We start from the raw sequence: 21,231 nt of genomic DNA, 5'->3' as shown, positions 1-21,231 counted from the left end.
TTAATAAAGTATTGATTGATTGATTGATCGATTGATTGATCAATTGATTGATTGACTGATTGATTGATTGATTGATTGATTGATTGATTGATTGATTGATTAAATATAGTGACCTACACCGATCTCCTGTATTAGCGTCTGATAGAAAGTAGACGATGAAAGGCTAGGATTTAAAAAGCCTAATGAATCTATGTCAAGCTCTCGGGTAGACTGACCCAATTTGGCTTGCATTACGAAAGGGTGTTGTTGGTTTAGAGTCAAAGAAACAGCGGGGAACTTCTCAACTAGTAGAAGCTAATTGTTAACATTAGTAATTCCACAGCGCAGCAGATCCCTCCCTGGCTTGTGTTATTTGTGGGGATCAAACTTCTACATTGGACAGCAAAGGAGTGGTAGAGTCAGGTTGATTTTAGCCAATCAGAAGCAAGATGTGCAAATGTCAGGAAATGAGACTCCAAATCTTGTCTTTGAAGGTTGTTTCTCCTCCATACACAATTGCTATATGTATTACAAATGTTGAGAAATAACTTAAAACCTTTAAATATTACAATAAATAATAAATTACTTTTTAAACACTGAAAATTGTTTGTCAAATATAACACAACAGTAATGACGAGAAAATAAAGTCATATCAAATCATTTCTTCTGGAAATTAATTTATGATTATAAATTTATTACATAATAATGTGAAATAAGAATTGGCAATAAAGGCTATAATCTTATTGGCATGATTATTCAATATTATCATGCTGATATTTTACATTTTATTTGCATTCATTAAAGACTTCTTAGAGTTCTTCTCAGGCTGAAATAAGATGATGAAACACTTTGGAGCAAATATACACAGAATCAGTCCAAAACTGGAGGCCAGAATAGCAAATATCTCCACAGCTACAGTCAATTTTCCAGGAGAGCTGACATATGCTGGGATGAAGGTGAGCCACACTGCACAGAATATCAGCATGCTGAAGGTTATCAGCTTGGCTTCATTAAAATTATCAGGTAGTTTCCGAGCTAGAACAGCTAACACAAAGCAGAAAACAGCCAGCAGGCCAATGTACCCGAGCACAGCCCAGAACCCAACAGCAGAACCTAATGCACATTCCAGGATGATCTTCTCCTTGTATGTGCTCAGATTCTTCATTGGGAATGGAGGGCTGAGTAACAGCCACAGAGTACAGATTATAATTTGAACAAATGTAAAAAACACAACAGTCATTCTTTGTTGTAGAGGCCCAAACCATTTCATGACATTACTACCTGGAAGTGTAGCTTTAAAGGCCATTAAAACCACTACAGTTTTGCCAAGAACACAGGAGATACAGAGAACAAAGGTGATACCAAACGCTGTGTGTCGCAGCATGCAGGACCAATCAGAGGGAGCTCCGATGAAAGTTAATGAACATAAGAAACACAGAGTCAGAGAGAAGAGCAGCAGGAAGCTCAGCTCAGAGTTGTTGGCTCTGACAATTGGAGTTGTTCTGTGATGAAAGAAAATAGCTGCTGTTATGATGGCCAGACAGGCCCCACTAACAGAGAATGCAGCCAGGATGATTGCCAGGACTTCATCATAGGAAAGAAACTCCACAGGTTTGGGGAAACAAGCGTCTCTTTGTGCATTAGGCCACGATTCACTGGGACACGGGAAACAGTCTGGAGAATCTGAAATATGAATTAGGAAGAGCTTTAACATTCAGAGAGTTCAGAAAGATTATTTAAAAGTAACACAATGATTTTACCTGTCGTGTTACTAATCTCTCCTTCAGGACATGGTATACAATCATAGCAGCAGATGGGTTTTCCTTTCTGCAGGACTTTGTGACTTCCTGGAGGACAACTCTCAGAGCACACTGATGCTGGGACCTGTATGAGACACAATGGACTGTTTTTGTTTTGCAGCTGACCCTGTTGTAAACTAGTGAACACAAAGCTTCTTACTTGTGTGCCACCATCTACCCAAGTTATCTTCTTTTTGATATTAAATTCTTGGCCGTTGGGCAGTGATGCATCATAGTACCCTACTGTTACCAACTCTATTACTGACTTGTCACTCTTTTGCCAGTTGACCAGCTCATAGAAAGCTACGGGATCTCCGTTCACATCAAATGACACTGGGTAACCATTTGGTGATATGTTTATTTTCTTCAGCACCGAAATAAACTGTGAAGTCAGTGAGACAAAGGGAGTAATTAATTAAGACTTATAGACCTTAAGTACAGCAATAGAATAAAAAAACAGTAAAGATTATTTTACAAACCCAGACATTCACTTTACATTTGGAATTACCTGTTTGGGCTCCAATTTAATGTCTTTTTGACACTTAGTGGTGACATTTGTTTTCCCACATAGAGAATTGTGAATAGCATGAGCTATAGCATATACAGCCTTGTATACCATGTTAGTGATTCTTAGCTGAGAAGTATCGGTGTACGGGCTTTTCAGTGCCTTTATGTCTTCAGTTCCATCACACACTCTTTTGTCTGATTCCACCCCTGAACACAAGTGAATAAAATACTGTTTATTAAACAAATATTTGTTAAATTTGTACCAAAAAATTCTGTTTCAAAATATTGTTTCATGATGCAATTCAAACTGTTTTGGTGTTAAACCTAGTTGCCAGTGAGATTTCAGCCTAGCATAATGCTTGGTAGTTCTTAAGATCTATAAATGTGTTTCATCATAAAATATAAATTCTCCAAATTTGACATCCAGACAACGTAACAAGAAATGGTTTGGGTCATTGATGGTGTACTATCACTAAAATATTCTCACTTTTTTTTAAGCTGCAGTTAAACGCATCCTCCCAGAACTCTGTAAGCACAGAAGAGGCAGCTACTTCCGTGGGAGAAACATCCAGTAGGAATTCTCTCAGACCTGGGATGACAGATTTCTGAATGGCAACTCCGATGGCTCCTGCACAGAAACTGTAGCTCATCAGGTCTAGGTCAGTTACCCAGGACTCACTTCCGATCCACTGACGAGGAGCTGACGGTTCCCGAGTCAGCTCCTCAAGCAACACACTCATTTCTCCAGAAGATGCAAATGCCACAACAACCATTGCTGTTGATCTGCAAGAACATTAAATGTACTGAGTTTATAATATTTTTTCAGTTTTTATCAACTCAGTGTGGAGTGGTCATCATTACAATATCAGCATAGACACCTGCGAATGACTTCAGCGACTCTCTGGATCTTGCTCTGTGGGTTGGTTCGATAGAAGGATACGGAGTACTCCACACAGATTCCTTCTCTCTGTGCTGCAGCAAGAAAAGATGCCATCCCATAATTTCCATAATCTGAGTCAGAGCGGACCGCACCTATCCAAGTCCAGCCAAAGTGTTTCACCAGCTTGGCCAGTGCATCAGCCTGGAACTGGTCACTGGGAATGGTTCTGAAAAATGTTGGGTACTGCTGCTTGTCTGACAGACAGGCACAGGTGGCAAAGTGGCTGACCTAAAGAAAAACAATTTATTGTGGTTTTCATATTTTAACAGAAAATGGACAAATATTCACATCAGATTATTTAACAGTGGAAGGTGAAAAAAAATCCCTCAATTATTAGAAGCAGGGATGTGTATTTTTGAAATTCTGGTGATACGATACACATCACGATACAGGGGAGACGATACGATACGTCACAATATATTGCGATGCATTCAGTCAGACGTTACAAGCAATTTATTTTACTGAATTTATTGTAAGAATGTTCAGTTAACAGTCCAAACTGATACGTAACATGTTTAACATGAGGTATCTGAACCGTGAGGGAGGGATTTACATTTCAATGGTGGAAACAAAACTCGTTGCACACTGCTGCCAACTAGCGGGTGGCGATTGAATTGCACAAAACGAAAAGAAATTACATAAATGTGTGCATGTAAATTCTTTCAAGAATTAGATGCACGGCTTTTGAATATCGATGTAATAATCACAGGAAAAAATCATGATATATTGCCATATCGATATTTCCGATCCACGGCTTTTGAATATCAATATAATATTGCTGGAAAAAATATCACAATATATTGCCATATCGATATTTTCTTACATCCCTAATTAGAAGCATCTTTTAAACTCATTTACAACAAAATCAGACTGCTTACCATAGGGATGTTGAAGGGTCCGATGATGCGTGACATGCTGATAGACGGTGTGGATTCAGACTCTCCAACAACAGCCACCACCATACCAGACTGAGAACATTTGCTGTCCGTGTAGAACACAGGGTCCTGACCATTTGAAATTTGAAATGCAGTATGGACAGCTGCAGGCACAGAGGCGCATGAGTCATAGATCTGATGTCCCAGTTTGATGCCCGGCAGCAGCTCTGTGCTGTTGTTGATCTCCTCAATCGCAAAGATCATTGCTTGAGAAAACCGCAGCTCTCGAGCACTAATGCTGTAAAAAAAATGTATTTGAGTGGTATTTTTACACCAAGTAGATGATAAAAATCAATAAAAATATGACAAGAAATAAAGCTTAATCATAACAACTAATAGACTCTCAGACATAAACCTTCACAAAAATCAAAAAAGCTCAGCTGTTCAAATTTTAGATGACTTGCATCTGTAAAGGCTGCATGCAGGTCAGCGGTTGCTCTTTCAAGCAATGATTCACTAACACATTGGTTCTTTGAAAATATAAAACCAAAACACATAAATGTTTTTATTTTACTTTAGCTAACTTGAACAATTGTTTTAGTTCAATACCTTTCATTTATATGAAAAGAAAATGTGAAATACTGTCATTTCTTGCCCAACATCCCAGCAAGTCTTGCAAAAAACAACATTATTTCATTCATACACGAGGCAATTTCACATTACATATGTAAAAATAAAATATAAAAAAAAAACTCAAGCATCTGATTTTTACTAACCTCCCTGTGCATCTGGAAGGTTCAGGTTTGTTTGTGTAGTAATTAATCACTTTATGCAGATTGTAGTGAATAGAGAAAACACCTCCAACAACCAAATCCCCATCCTTTGAAAATTCTGCTAAACGAGTGCTACCCTGCAGGACACATTTAGCTGATAAATGATCTGCACTGATCCTAGAGCCACTCACATTCTCTGTAGGCTCAAGTTTTTGTTTTGGAAAATTCACAGAGCCACCAAATACCACTGACATCAGCTCCAACAAACTCACTGCTAAGTTCAAGTCAGCAAAGACGGACCTGATCTCCATTTGTCAAGTGTCTCCGTTATGATTTAAGGGTGTTTTTTATTTGTTTATGTACCGCCTCTGTTTTACATCAACTTGTCACTCATCAAAAATAGAAGCTCTCACCCAATGATCTGTATTCTTTCCAAAAACTATGATGATATAATGTTAAATAAAGTTTTTATTACTCTTCTCTGATATTTTCTTTCCTTTTTAATTATTAAAACTTACCAGAAGTACATAAATCCATCTTTAATTAACCCAGTGGTTATCAATACATTTCTGTTGTGCCCCCCGTTTATTGAAATAAAAAAATTACAACAACTTCAAGCTATTTCAAAGTTCAGTTTTCTAAGTCATTCAAAACCTTTTTGTTAACTGTAAACATTAGCTGTCCACTAAAACATCTAATTATTTTTCAAAACCTCATACAACTTTTTTACATTTAACATTTTCTCTGCCAACATTAAACAATAGCAATGATATTTTAACTTATAACTAGAGCTGAAAAGTGCATAACATTCACATGGACTTTTTCTTAAGATTTTGAGTTCAAAAAGCCTTGAACTCTGAAACTTTTCTAACTGTCACATCAGCTTGACCACATGAAACCCTATCCTTCAAAAACGTAGTTCATTGCATGTTTTTCTGTTTTGTATGAAAACATTTAGTTTAGCTGGTGGAAAAGTCCAGGGCCTTGTTAATATAGTTGGGGTGTAAGGTCTCCAGGTGCCGCTTTAACTTGTTCGGTTTCATACTGTCGGCTGCCAAAGTTTTTAGGCAGAAAACACAAATGTGTCTTTCTTCATTTACGACCGTGTTCACGGTAAATCTAAACGCTACGTAGGCTTCGTCAAATTTTCTGGTCTTTTCTTGCCGGCTACTTTCACCACTTGCCTCTTCCATCTCCGCTGATTTTCTTTTCGCCATCATAAACTTGTCCATCTCTACTCGTCCATCGGTGCCCTCACTCTGCATACTGGGGCACCTGTGTGTGTGTGTGTGTGTGTGTGTGTGTGTGTGTGTGTGTGTGTGTGTGTGTGTGTGTGTGTGTGTGTGTGTGTGTGTGCGTGTGCCTGTGTGTGTGTGTGTGTGTGTGTGCGTGTGCCTGTGTGTGTGTGTGTGTGGTCGATCTTTTTCTGCGGGGTAAAAGGGCAGCGTATTGATAAGTTAGAGTGCTGCTGCCACCTAGTGACTGGGGGTGGTTTAGCATTCCATTTTGAACAAATTATGCTAAAAAAATTCTCCTGCATCTCGCGCCCCCCAGATTACCCCCCACCCCCACCCCCACCAAGGGGGCGCGCCCCACTGAATTGAGCTATACTGAATTTCTCAATTTGTGGGGCGCTGAATTAAATACAGTTTTTCAGTGAATGGATTTTTTAAATGTATACATGTTTGTTTTCAGATAGTTCAAGTTATCAATTTAACTTTTTGAACATTTGAGTTATATATATATATATATATATATATATATATATATATATATAAAATTCCCATCTCACCCTCCATGGGAGGTCTCGTCCTTCCAAGCTCAGGTCCTCTACCAGAGGCCTGGGAGCTTGAGGGTTCTGCAGTATCTTAGCTGTTCCGAGAACTGCACTTTTCTGGACTGAGATGTCTGATGTTCTTCCTGGGATCTGCTTTACCCACTCCTCCCGTTTGGGGGTTACTGCCTCAATGACCACGGGTACCACCGATGTTTCCACTCGCCAGGCTTTCTCAAGTTCTTCTTTGAGGCCCTGGTGCTTCTCTAGTTTCTCGTGTTCCTTTTTCCTGATGCTGCCATCACTTGGTATTGCCACATCAACCACAACGGCTGTTCTCTATTGTTTGTCCACCACCACAATGTTTGAATGGTTCACCATTACCGTTTTGTCAGTCTGGATCTGGAAGTCCCACAAGAGCTTGGCTCTCTTTCTCAACCACCTTAGTGGTATTACCCACTTTCATCTTGGGGCTTCCAGTCCATACTCTACCCAGATGGTTCTGTACACGATACCAGCCACTTTCCCTGCCAGCATCGTACACCCTGCAGTCATGTGGTGGATTGTCTCAGGGACAATAGCCTACACCTTGGGTCTTGTCTGGTGTGGTAGATCTTGGCCTCTGTTGCTCTGGTGTTCAGGGCCTGTTCCTGTGCAGCCATGATGAGAGCCTCTGTGCTGTTCTTCAGACCAGCTCTTTCTAGCCATTGGTAGGATTTCTTCATATGTGGTACATCCCATGTAGGGGTTTGTCCTCCCACAATGGTATTTATGTATTATGTTTTTGTATTTAGTAGACGCTTTTGACCAAAGCGACTTACAAGTGATAATCGGCATGTTGCCCTTGAGGCTAACGACAACAACAACAAACACATTTCAGTCAATCGTAGGTGGCAGTGAGGCAGCATGATGAATCCTGGAGAGGAAGGAACACGTAGTGGACAGCAGAAAGGGGGACGGGTGCAGGGAGGGTGCTAGTTTAGAAGATGCTCTCTGAAGAGCAGGGTCTTCAGGAGTTTCTTGAAAATCGACAAGGAAGCCCCTGTTCTGGTAGTGCTTGGTAGGTCATTCCACATTTGTGGAAGGATGCATGAGAAGAGTCTGGATTGTCCTGAGCGTGGTGCAGGCACTGCATCTCCAGCATCTCCTTCTCTGTTCGCCATCATCTGAGACATTCACTGAGCTCATCATCTGTTGGGGCCTTGTCCTTGATGTACTAATGTATCTTACATGTTGATGAGACTTTCTTTGTTTTTTTACATTCTACTGGGTTGGATTTCAATACTTTATTAGATTTATTTCAATTCAATACAAGCCCATACATTTGACAACAGAAAAAAAGAGTAAAAACAAATGTCAGGTAAAATATTTATTCTGTGAAAATAATGGTGACACATCTAAACAGTTTTATATAAACATTGTAAGAAATATGCTATTTTACAGCTAATTTTTGGTCATTACATATTTCTTGGAGTTCTTCCTAGGCTGAAATAAGATGATGAAACACTTTGGAGCAAATATACACAGAATCAGTCCAAACCTGGAGGCCAGAATAGCAAATATCTCCACAGCTAAGTATTTACTTAAAGTAAAGTATTTAAAGGTCATCAGGGGGTCTTTTGTTCTCTCTCCAAGGGGAAACTCCCACTGGGGTTTAAATCTGAGACTCTCCACCATTTGACCTTAGAACTGAAGAAGCCTCTTGGATGAGAGGTGAAACGTCTTCAAGCAACTCAAAGAAGTCCAGACGCTTTTCTTTCAAAGCTCATTAGACTACAATCAACATTGTTTAACTGAACAATCACACGATAATAAATCACAGTGCATTAAGTGCCCACCATAGGCTTAAGACTGCCAGATCATAAGGGACACAAGGAGACACATGAGAGGAGACACAGACGCAGACCATGACAAACTGGTTTCATCAAGAGTAGAAAGTCATCCACTAACTCACGTAGATTACTTAATTTGATAGATTTCTCTTACAGTACAAACATAGAAACTAGTATATTATCTCTAGATGCAGAAAAGGCTTTTGATAGAGTTAACTGGAAGTTTTTATTTGCAACTTTACATAAATTTGGTTTTGGGAACTTCTTCATAAACTGCCTACAAACATTATACAGTTCACCAACAGCACGTGTCAGGACGAACGACCAAATATCAGCTAGCTTCTGTCTTCAGAGGGGGACCAGGCAGGGATGCCCACTCTCCCCTCACTGTTTGCTATTTTTATCGAACCACTAGTGGCAGCAATTAGGCAAACAACAGATATTAAAGGGATAGAGTGTAAGAAAATACAACATAAGATCAGTCTTTATGCAGATGATGTTTTACTCTTTCTCCAGAATTCTCTAACCTCTCTCTCCCATTCAATAGAACTGGTACACTTTTCAAGAGTTTCAGATTACTCTATAAACTGGTTAAAATCCACTGTTCTACCAATTAATTTCTCTTTTGTCAATTTGCTTAATACACATTTGGAATCAGGGAATATCACATCCCTGGGAATTAATGTCTCTCCCAAGCTGGCAGATCTAACCAAACTAAACTACATCCCACTTTTAAAGAAAGTGGAAGATGATCTTGCAAGATGGAAATCCTTACCGATATCACTCATGGGAGAGTTGCTACAATTAAAATGATGGTATTACCCAGAGTAAATTACTTATTCTCGATGATCCCAAACAAACCATCAGCTGACTGGTTTAAATCTCTGGACTCCTCAATTACTAAATTCCTTTGGCAGGATAAACCTCCACGAATTAGCTTAAAATCGCTTCAAAAGACCAAAGACAGAGGAGGACTGGATTTACCCAACTTTTATTATTATTTCTTAGCCAACAGGCTGCAATATATACCAAAATGGTTGCAAGATAACCCACTAGATGAGTCCTGGTTAGATATAGAACAGACACTTTGCAATACGATAGAGCTTTCAGACTTACCATTTATTAACTCAAGCATAAGAAAACATGAAAGCTTCAAAAGTACCAGCACCTCTCTGACAGCATGGTGGGAGTTTCTAAAAATGACAGAGTCTTCACTAGTACCATGCAGACGCGCACCTATCTGGAATAATCCTGACATTTTGCAAAATAACCAAATGATGAACCTTCCAGACTGGAAAAATAAAGGAATCCTATACCTGGAACACATATATGAAGGATTGGACTTCATCCCATCTAACCGAATAGTCTCCCAATTTGGAATGGATAAGAATAGCTTTTTAGAATACCACCAAATTAAATCTGTGGTCAAACAAAAATTTAAGCTCAATAAAATAGAATTACAAACACCACCAAGGGTATTTGACTTCTATAATCTCAAATCCCCAAATTACTGTCTAAAGTATGTAAGACATAATGCACCTTTTAAAGAGACAAAGTTCAGTTTTTCCCGTGTGGAAACATCCATCAAAATGTTGTTGAAAATTAATAAAACGATGCCCAGGAGTTGGAAAATATTAGCAGCTTTGTAACATAATCATAATCAGGTTTGCGTGATGGCAGGTCTACGTTTCTGGGGGACGCAGTATTAGTCGCCGTGTTTCCTTCTACAGGAGCCTATGCGGAAAAACGTATTTACTGATCCCCTCTACGGGAAGTTTAAATGAACACACTAAACGCCACGGTTAGGTGTAGCTACAGGAGGATCTTTGTTGACATCTATTTTCAACTTTGTGTGAATGCACGAGTGGCTGTGTAACAAAACAAATATGTCCTTTTATCAATACACAACGGACACTTTCACAAGGCTTTACGGGCAAAATCCCCAATATATAAACACTTTAACGTCTACAGGAGGATGTTTAGAGAGAAGCTTAAAATCTATTGAAGACAAAACTGAAGTTGTTTAAATCCTATATGAGCTCTGGGATGATGAAAAGCGGTCTGATTTGACAGTGTGATTTTCACATGGGGGTCTTTGGGCTGCTCTTTTGGGCCATTCCCATCTGTACCGGGTCGGCCCCAGCCTGGCCCGGTTGATTCCACACATCCTTGTCTTAAGTCCATGTGGGCTGATTCTACCCACCAATCAGAGGCTTGCTCTAATGGAAGGTGTGTATTTGCTGTCAGCAGTGGGTGTGTTGGCCCTGGTCGGCCTGAAGCAGACCCCCTCGAGAAGAGGGCTGAGAATGAGCCTTGGTTGGCCCGGAAAAATACCAGGCCACCCAGATATGTAAACAACCTACGCTGCCCGGCCCGGGCCGACCTGGTACAGATGGGAATGGCCCCTAAGTCTGATCCCTCAGCTGTTTTATTTTTTATTTATTTATTTTTTTTACTGTGATTGACATTTCAAATAAGACTCGAGGAGGGCTGGATTCTGGAAATAAAATCATCATTTGGTTTTGAATCAAGGCTTTGAAGATTCAAATCTGTATTGGAGAGCTTCTGATTACATTCTCAGTTTCCCAAAGTGCTATTAGAGAAAACTCTCATGAATATAGAATAATTTTACATGTCAAGAAATAACTCAGCGCTATTCATTGTAGTGTCCCCTCTCAATTAATTTTATTATGTTCAAATCAAAAGCTCTAAAATGACACAAATCAAGAATACATTCTTTAATATTTGTAAATGGCTGTCTATAATTATTTATTTGGTTTATGAGGATTACAAAATTGCCACAAACATGTGTGATATAATTAAAATCAATTGACATGGTGTTATGGTCACCCTGCCATCTTGTTTTCCAACCTCTGAGATTTGCAGTTAATTTTTGTTCATCAAATGTTTTTTAGAGTTCTTCTCAGGCTGAAATAAGATGATGAAACACTTTGGAGCAAATATACACAGAATCAGTCCAAAACTGGAGGCCAGAATAGCAAATATCTCCACAGCTACAGTCAATTTTCCAGGAGAGCTGACATATGCTGGGATGAAGGTGAGCCACACTGCACAGAATATCAGCATGCTGAAGGTTATCAGCTTGGCTTCATTAAAATTATCAGGTAGTTTCCGAGCTAGAACAGCTAACACAAAGCAGAAAACAGCCAGCAGGCCAATGTACCCGAGCACAGCCCAGAACCCAACAGCAGAACCTAATGCACATTCCAGGATGATCTTCTCCTTGTATGTGCTCACATTCTTCATTGGGTAGGGAGGGCTGAGTAACAACCACACAGTACAGATTCCTACCTGTATGAATGTAAATAGCACTACAGTCAGTCTTTGTTGTAGAGGCCCAAACCATTTCATGACATTACTACCTGGAAGTGTAGCTTTAAAGGCCATTAAAACCACTACAGTTTTGCCAAGAACACAGGAGATACAGAGAACAAAGGTGATACCAAACGCTGTGTGTCGCAGCATGCAGGACCAATCAGAGGGAGCTCCGATGAAAGTTAATGAACATAAGAAACACAGAGTCAGAGAGAAGAGCAGCAGGAAGCTCAGCTCAGAGTTGTTGGCTCTGACAATTGGAGTTGTCCTGTGATGAAAGAAAATAGCTGCTGTTATGATGGCCAGACAGGCCCCACTAACAGAGAATGCAGCCAGGATGATTGCCAGGACTTCATCATAGGAAAGAAACTCCACAGGTTTGGGGAAACAAGCGTCTCTTTGTGCATTAGGCCACAATTCACTGGGACACAGAAAACAGTCTGGAGAATCTGAAAATAAAAGATTCATAAAGACATTTAAACTCTGAGATAAAACATTTTGAAAATACCCAAAAATTTCCGTTTTACCTGTTGTGTTACTAATCTCTCCTTCAGGACATGGTATACAATCATAGCAGCAGATGGGTTTTCCTTTCTGCAGGACTTTATGAGTTCCTGGAGGACAACTCACAGAGCACACTGATACTGGGACCTGTTAGATGGATGAAAATCAATTTTTTTTTATTAAATTGTTCATCAAATCTTTTTTATACACAACACCAGGCTACTTACCTGTGTGCTACCATCCATCCAGGTTATGTTCCTGTTGATGTGAAACTCCTGTCCTTTAGGCAGTGATGCATCATAGTACCCTACTGTTACCAGCTCAATAACTCCACTCTCACTCTTCTGCCAGTTGACCAGCTCATAAAAAGCTACAGGATCTCCATTAGCATCAAATGACACAGGATAACCATTACGGGAGAAGTTTACTTTCATCAGCTTAGATAGTACCTAATGAAAAGAAGCAATAGCCAACTCAAGACCAAATGTTTAGAAAGTTGTATTGAAATCACGTTCCTGCAGACAGACCTGCTTGGAGTCTAGTCGAATGTTTCTGTCACACTGAGTGGTGAGGTTGGTTTCCTGACACGCAGCTTTGTGAATAGCATGAGCTATAGCATAAACAGCCTTGTACACCATGTTAGTGATTCTTAACTGAGACGTGTCGGTGTACGGGTTTTGGAGAGAATATATGTCTTCAGTTCCATCACATGCTCTCTTTTTTGGATCAGCAACTAAAGATGAATTAAAAGACAGAAACAGAATAATCTATCGGTCAAACATATTTTTCTCTGTGTTGGTTTCATATATCAGGATCACAAGTACTTTGAAGTCATTTGATTGCAAACAAAAATACATTTTAAAATTAGGTTTTCAGTTAATACAGTTTCTGTGAAAATATCGTGTTATGTGTTGCATGTAGTACTTTGGAAAAGGTCATTATTTACATTTCAAATCATGGCAATTTCTTTTAGGTAAGATTCGGAATAAAGTACAATAAAATGCTTAGGAATGGAGATAATTTGAAGAGACGTTGCAACCAGCTCCTTTGTTACGACCCTTTAGCTCCTAGATGTAGCCATTTACAGCTGGAGAAACATCACTTGTATTTGGCATTTCCTCAAAACTCCACATTTACCTATACGACCTGTCATTTTATTGCAACACTGAACCAAGATTGGTTTGTTTGACTTAATATTTAAATGTGGACACATTCTCACCTTTTGTCAAGGTGCAGTTGAACGCATCCTCCCAGAACTCAGTAAGCACTGAAGAGACGGCTACTTCAGAGGGAGAAAGATCCAGTAGGAATTCTCGTAGACCTGGGATTACAGACTGTTGAATAGAGACTCCAAAGGCTCCTGTGCAGGAACTAAATTGTGGGTCAGTAATCCAGCCCTCACTTCCTATCCACTGACGAGGTGGTGGAGGCTGCAGAGCCAATTCTTCTAACAGAATACTTATGTCTGCAGAGGATGTAAAAGCCACAACAACCATCGCTGTTGACCTGTACAAACAAAGCAGTTATTTAACTTTATTTATTTTATTTAAAACACATTTTGGTATTCTAAATAGTTTTTTCCCCTTTTTATTAGGATTTTCAATGTACTTAGAATCAATGCTGGTTTTTTAAATTTGTTTACTCTTTTATTATTTACCTGGCCAATAAAAAATCTTGTTCAAAAGCTGAATTCTTGCTTTTACCTGAACACGTTACAGAACATTTTCACAAATTCACATTCACATTGTAAGATGTACAACTAAAATCAGTGATGCATAAACCTGCGGATGACATCAGCTACTCTCTGCATCTTGCTGCGGGGGTCGGTCCGATAGAAGGAGACCGAATATTCCACACAGATTCCCTCTCTCTGTGCTGCAGCCAGAAAAGACTTCATCCCATAATTTCCATAATCTGAGTCAGAGCGGACAGCACCTATCCAAGTCCAGCCAAAGTGTTTCACCAGCTTGGCCAGTGCATCAGCCTGGAACTGGTCACTGGGAATGGTTCTGAAGAAAGTAGGATGCTGCTGCTTGTCTGACAGACAGGCACATGTGGCAAGGTGGCTGACCTAAATGATAAAGAAAACAAGGAAACAAAAATATGTAGGAATATATTTGGAATATCATTGTCAGGATCACTTTTAGACTACTTACCAAGGGGATGTTGAAGGGCCCCATGATGCGTGACATGCAGATAGATGTTGTGGATGATGAATCACCAACAGCAGCCAGCACCACACCAGACTGGGAACAATTGCTTCCTTTGTAAAAGACTGGGTCCTGTCCATTTGACAGTTGAAATGCAATGTGTGTCACCACAGGCACTGAGACACATGAGTCATAGATCTGATACCCAAGTCTGATGCCAGGCAGCAGCTCTGAGTTGTTGTTGATCTCCTCAACAGCAAAGACCATTGAGCGAGAGAAGCGAAGTTCTCGACTAACAATGCTGCCCAGAATCAAAGAGAATGCCAAATACAAAGTTAAGTACAGATGAATAAAAGCAAAACAAGAATATGAATTGTACATTAAGTGGATGCAAAAAATATATATTTAAATTGGAAATCACACCACAACTCAAACATTTCAAAGTACAATTTAGCTATTTTACATATAAAAGCACATTTTATTCTCTCTTAAGCGAAATAACAGTGTATTAAATGTGTGTTTAACTATGTCTCCCTTTTGTAAAAACTCTTCATGTAATTCAAGATTTTTTTCTAAGTCCCAGCCAACATCAATGTATGACACGATTTCCAATCAAATACATCTACAATTTGATTCAACCAGTCCCCCCCTTCCTACTAACCTCCCTGAGCACATCGGTGACTCAGGCCCAGCGGTGTAGTTATAAATCACTGTGTATGGTTTGTGGTGGAAAGCGAAAACGCCTCCGATGATTAAGTCTCCGTCCTTTGAGAACGCAGGTAATCGAGGAGAACCCTGCAGGCGACATTTTGTTGGATTCTCTGTAGGCTCCAGCCTTTGATTCAAACCAAAAGCACCACTTAAAACAGCGGTCAACAGCCCTAACACACTCAGAGCTAATTTCAAGCAAATTAAGTCAGATCTCACTTCCATTGTTTGACTGAATGTGAGTGAGGCTTAATCAGTTTATAAAACTTACCTGTCATACATCATGTGATCATTCATCGAAAAAACACGCCCACACCAAAGTATTGATGACATAATTTATTGGCTTTCTAAAGGTCTCCATATTTAATATCATCTTTTTTTCCCTTCCATTTGATTTTTATTAGATTAAAGGTGTAGCATGTAAAAATACAATGAGAATTTTACAGTGAGAGAATCCCTAAAGACTCTAATGTTTCAGTCATTTTGGAAAGAAGGTTATACTGAAACCTATTTCATATCCAGCTGGCTGTGGGGACTGTCAGTTTTTCTTCTTTCAAAACAAAAGAAGGAGGGACGTAACTACTGTTTACCACCAGTGAGTGTGGGGTTGCCATGTCTTCTGTGAGCTAATACTGCAGCGCCGGCTATTGTAATTTGACGACGGCCGGCAAAAAGCTCCAGAGTTTTCTAAAGTGGTTGCAGTAACCAACCTTTACCACAGGATTTCAATTTTATTTATTTATTTATTTATTTTTTCATTTCTACATAATGCACCTTTAAAGAGTAAAAGTTCAGTTTTTCCCATGTGGAAACCTCCATCAAAATGTTGTTGAGAATTAATAAAACGATGCCCAGGAGTTGGAAAATATTAGCAGCTTTGTAACATAATCATAACAATCAGGTTTGCGTGATGGCGGGTCTACGTTTCTGGGGGACGCAGTATTAGTCGCCGTGTTTCCTTCTACAGGAGCCTATGCGGAAAAACGTATTTACTGATCCCCTCTACGGGAAGTTTAAATGAACACACTAAACGCCACAGTTAGGTGTAGCTACAGGAGGATCTTTGTTGACATCTATTTTCAACTTTGTGTGAATGCACGAGTGGCTGTGTAACAAAACAAATATGTCCTTTTATCAAACCACAACAGACACTTTCACAAGGCTTTACGGGCAAAATCCCCAATATTTAAACACTTTAACGTCTACAGGAGGATGTTTAGAGAGAAGCTTAAAATCTATTGAAGACAAAACTGAAGTCATTTAAACCCTATGAGCTCTGGGATGATGAAAAGCGGTCTGATTTGACAGCGTGATTTTCACATGGGGGTCTTTGGGCTGCTCTTTGTCTGATCCCTCACCTTTTTTTTTTTTTTTTTTTAAACTGTGAATGACATTTCAAATAAGACTCGAGGAGGGCTGGATTCTGGAAATAAAATCATCATTTGGTTTTGAATCAAGGCTTTGAAGATTCAAATCTGTATTGGAGAGCTTCTGGTTACGTTCTCAGTTTCCCAAAGTGCTATTAGAGAAAACTCTTATGAAAATAGAATTATTTTACATGTCAAGAAATAACTCAGCACTATTCATTGTAGTGTCCCCTCTCAATTAATTTATTATGTTCAAATAAAAAACTCTAAAATTACACAAATCAAGAATACACTCTTTAATATTTGTAAATGGCTGGCTATAATTATTTATTTGGTTTATGAGGATTACAAAATTGCCACAAACATGTGTGATATAATTAAAATCAATTGACATGGTGTTATGGTCACCCTGCCATCTTGTTTTCCAACCTCTGAGAATTTGGAGTTAATTTTTGTTCATCAAATGTTTTTTGGAGTTCTTCTCAGGCTGAAATAAGATGATGAAACACTTTGGAGCAAATATACACAGAATCAGTCCAAAACTGGAGGCCAGAATAGCAAATATCTCCACAGCTACAGTAAATTTTCCAGGAGAGCTGACATATGCTGGGATGAAGGTGAGCCACACTGCACAGAATATCAGCATGCTGAAGGTTATCAGCTTGGCTTCATTAAAATTATCAGGTAGTTTCCGAGCTAGAACAGCTAACACAAAGCAGAAAACAGCCAGCAGGCCAATGTACCCGAGCACAGCCCAGAACCCAACAGCAGAACCTAATGCACATTCCAGGATGATCTTCTCCTTGTATGTGCTCAGATTCTTCACTGGGAATGGAGGGCTGAGTAACAACCACACAGTACAGATAAGAACTTGAATAAAAGTAAGAGACAAAACAGTCAATCTTTGTTGTGGAGGCCCAAACCATTTCATGACATTACTACCTGGAAGTGTAGCTTTAAAGGCCATTAAAACCACTACAGTTTTGCCAAGAACACAGGAGATACAGAGAACAAAGGTGATACCAAACGCTGTGTGTCGCAGCATGCAGGACCAATCAGAGGGAGCTCCGATGAAAGTTAATGAACATAAGAAACACAGAGTCAGAGAGAAGAGCAGCAGGAAGCTCAGCTCAGAGTTGTTGGCTCTGACAATTGGAGTTGTTCTGTGATGAAAGAAAATAGCTGCTGTTATGATGGCCAGACAGGCCCCACTAACAGAGAATGCAGCCAGGATGATTGCCAGGACTTCATCATAGGAAAGAAACTCCACAGGTTTGGGGAAACAAGCGTCTCTTTGTGCATTAGGCCACAATTCACTGGGACACAGGAAACAGTCTGGAGAATCTGAAAATAAATGACAAAAGTAGTTATTATACAAATAACACTGACTGAAAAATAATCCCAGATGCTGGATTTTACCTGTCGTGTTACTAATCTCTCCTTCAGGACATGGTATACAATCATAGCAGCAGATGGGTTTTCCTTTCTGCAACACTTTATGAGTTCCTCTGGGACAACTGTCAGAGCACACTGACGCTGGGACCTGTTAAAAAGAAATAAGGAAAATGTGTAAATCATATTTGTTTATTTTCCTGTTTGCTGAATCTTTTTTGCAGCAACTAATAAAATACGGATAATCAAAGTAAAATTCAGCCATTGCTTATTACTTGTGTACCACCATCCATCCAGTGTATGTTCCTAATGATATGAAACTGCTGCTCCTTAGGCAGTGATGCATCATAGTACCCTACTGTTGCCAGCTCAATAACTCCACTCTCACTCTTCTGCCAGTTGACCAGCTCATAAAAAGCTACAGGATCTCCGTTAGCATCAAATGAAACAGGGTAACCGTTACGGGAAAAGTTGACTTTTTGCATTTCAGAGAAAACCTAAAAGAAAAAAAGTGGAAGAATAAACAATGATCAGTAAACACTGATTTAGTTCACTGAATGTGTTACATAATCTCTGGGATTTGCTTTTGTCTGCACTGACCTGTTTGGACTCCAGTCTGATATTTTTGTCACACTGAACAGTGAAATTAGTTTCCTGGCACACAGCATTGTGAACAGCATGAGCTACTGCATAAACAGCCTTGTACACCATGTTAGTGACTCTTAACTGAGATGTGTCAGAGTACGGGTTTTGAAGTGTTTTTAAGTTTTCATTGCCATCACACACTCTCCTATTAGGATCCTTATCTAAAAGAAAGATAAAAAAAACAAATGAGAAAAATAAATGTTAGCTGCACAATCAACAAGTAGCTTTCTGTCAATGCAGATTAATGCCTGAATAACACATTTACATGTATAGTATAACATAGGAAACTAAAATAATAATTATTCTAAAATCACAGACACTTTTAACAAAAATCAACCTGATGCTCTGAGTAAATTTTTGGGTTTAACTTAATCACAGTAGCTAGTGGCTGCACTGAATTGTGGGTAATAATATGAGTATTTATTTTGTATTACAAATGTTCATATTTTATTTAATAAGATTCTTACTTTTTGTTAATGTACAGTTAAATGTGTCCTCCCAGAACTCAGTCAGCACCGAGGAGGAGGCAACTTTACTGGGAGAGAGATCCAGTAGGAACTCTCTCAGACCTGGGATGACGGCTTTCTGAATGGCAAATCCGATGGCTCCTGCACAGAAACTGTAGCTCATCAGAAATGGGTCAGTAACCCAGGCCTCACTTCCTATCCACTGGCGGGGTGGTGGAGGCTCCTGAGCCAGCTCCTCCAACAGAATACTCATGTCTCCAGAGGATGTGAATGCCACAACAACAACAGCTGTCGATCTGGAAAAACAGTCATCCGTGAATCTTTATAGTTCAAATAAACTTTCATTTGTTCTTATTAATAAATCTATATTGTATGCAAATATCATAACTTATAAAATTGCCACAATGTGTAAAAAAATTTTTTCAGTAACCTGCGGATAACATTAGCTATTTTCTGAATTTTGCTACGTGTGTCAGTCCGGAAGAATGATTCAGAATATTCCACACAGATTCCCTCTCTCTGGGCAGCAGCAAGAAATGTCGCCATGCCGTAGTTTCCATAATCTGAGTCAGAGCGGACAGCGCCTATCCAAGTCCAGCCAAAGTGTTTCACCAGCTTGGCCAGTGCATCAGCCTGGAACTGGTCACTGGGAATGGTTCGGAAAAAAGTTGGGTACTGCTGCTTATCTGACAGGCAGGCACAGGTGGCAAAGTAGCTGATCTGTAAGTAAATAATAAAACATATCGTTTACATAGTTAAGAACAGTAATCAACTACTTTAATCAAGATTTTGCAATCAATTCAGACGGCTTACAAGAGGAATGTTGAAGGACCCAATGATCCGTGACAGGCCGATGGATGGTGTGGATCCAGAGTCTCCAACAACAGCCATCAACATACCAGATTGAGAGCAATTTCTTCCTTTGTAAAACACAGGATCCTGACCGTTGGATAGCTGAAAGGCCACGTGTGTGGACACAGGCACTGCCACGCATGAGTCAAAGATCTGATATCCAAGTTTGATTCCTGGCAGCAGATCTGAGCTGTTGTTGATCTCTTCAACGGCAAAGACCATGGCACGAGAGAAGCGCAAACCCCGGGCGTTAAAGCTGCACAGAAATAATCCGGTGAGTGCCCCGCTTACTTTAAATTGAAGAGAAAAATCTAAACAATTACATAATGAAAAATGAGGTAAAAAGGGAAAAGAACCGAGCAGCAAACTATGTTGTTTCTTAAATCATCATTCAACCAAACGTTCCCATTAAAAAGGACATCTAATTACCGACTGGAGACCTCAAATGAGAGGTCAAACATGAAAAGTGATTCATTTACAAGTTTTTGGTTTAAACACAAAATTAGTCATCAATACATCACAAGACATAAAACAAATTCTTTGTAGTTAACAAATAGAAAATTAGAAAATAAATCCATTAAAATCCTACTAATAAAAAAAATATGAGTAAGAACTTTTACGGATGACATCCCAACCATTTATACTTCTCCTTTCCCATTTACCTCCCTGTGCACACTGGGGACTCGGGCCTGCTGGTGTAGTCATAAACGACTGTGCGCATCTTGTAATGTAAAGAGAAAACACCTCCAAAAGAAAAATCTCCATCCATAAAAAATGCTGGTAAACGAGGGGTACCCTGTAGGCTACATTTGATTGATGAAGTATCAGTACTGATTCCAGAACCAGTCAGAACTTCTATGTACTGAATCCTTTGTCTGTGGATATCTAGAGATCCACCCAAGACAACAACCATGATCACCTCCAATAAATTCACTACTAATTTCAAGCCAACAAAGACAGATCTGACCTCCATTCTATAACAGCTGATATCTGGATGTAGGCGTGTTTTTGCTGGTTTATGTATTCCACTGGTAAACATCACATGATCATTTGCCAGTAAAAACACACCCTCACCCAGGGATTTTTGATTGTATTATAGTTTTATGTAAATCATTAACCAGCAAAGACAAGAGAGATTTTACATTATAAAACTAACATCTAATTAGTATTTTTGATAAAGTATTTTTCTCTGTAATTTACTGATTTTGATCTGCTTTATAGATGGTAAATGGCCTTTATTGTCTAGTGTCTTCTTGAGGTTCTACAACGCCCCAAAGTGCTTCACAACTCAATCAGCCATTCACCTGTGCACCCACATATTCACGAGCTGG

General features: G+C 39.4%; 3 protein-coding genes across 3 annotated transcripts; all 3 read right to left on the bottom strand.

The window, feature by feature from the left end:
* Positions 1–757: 757 nt before the first annotated feature.
* Positions 758–7,372, bottom strand: LOC129163798 (vomeronasal type-2 receptor 1-like). Its single transcript, XM_070543255.1, has 11 exons — positions 7,236–7,372; positions 7,063–7,192; positions 6,666–6,986; positions 4,877–5,010; positions 4,104–4,398; positions 3,164–3,453; positions 2,773–3,068; positions 2,287–2,480; positions 1,939–2,160; positions 1,740–1,863; positions 758–1,662 (listed from the first exon to the last, which is right to left on the bottom strand). Exons 1-11 carry the CDS (start codon positions 7,370–7,372, stop codon positions 758–760), a joined length of 3,048 nt encoding a protein of 1,015 aa, XP_070399356.1.
* A 3,993-nt stretch (positions 7,373–11,365) lies between these two features.
* LOC107380597 (extracellular calcium-sensing receptor-like) lies at positions 11,366–15,228 on the bottom strand. The gene is made up of 8 exons (XM_070543829.1): positions 15,131–15,228; positions 14,476–14,770; positions 14,101–14,390; positions 13,539–13,825; positions 12,847–13,052; positions 12,547–12,768; positions 12,343–12,466; positions 11,366–12,264 (listed from the first exon to the last, which is right to left on the bottom strand). Exons 1-8 carry the CDS (start codon positions 15,142–15,144, stop codon positions 11,366–11,368), a joined length of 2,337 nt encoding a protein of 778 aa, XP_070399930.1. The 5' UTR covers positions 15,145–15,228.
* A 1,761-nt stretch (positions 15,229–16,989) lies between these two features.
* Positions 16,990–20,684, bottom strand: LOC107380598 (extracellular calcium-sensing receptor-like). Its single transcript, XM_015951899.3, has 8 exons — positions 20,563–20,684; positions 19,862–20,156; positions 19,479–19,768; positions 19,049–19,344; positions 18,537–18,742; positions 18,212–18,433; positions 17,964–18,087; positions 16,990–17,888 (listed from the first exon to the last, which is right to left on the bottom strand). The coding sequence occupies exons 1-8, from the start codon at positions 20,667–20,669 to the stop codon at positions 16,990–16,992; spliced, it is 2,439 nt and encodes an 812-aa protein (XP_015807385.2). The 5' UTR covers positions 20,670–20,684.
* Positions 20,685–21,231: the final 547 nt, after the last annotated feature.

This window comes from Nothobranchius furzeri, chromosome 13, assembly GCF_043380555.1.
Source record: "Nothobranchius furzeri strain GRZ-AD chromosome 13, NfurGRZ-RIMD1, whole genome shotgun sequence".
NCBI classification, from domain to species: Eukaryota; Metazoa; Chordata; class Actinopteri; order Cyprinodontiformes; family Nothobranchiidae; genus Nothobranchius; species Nothobranchius furzeri.
The sequence above is the reverse complement of the archived record's forward strand: the minus strand, read 5'-3'. Positions and strand labels throughout refer to the sequence as shown.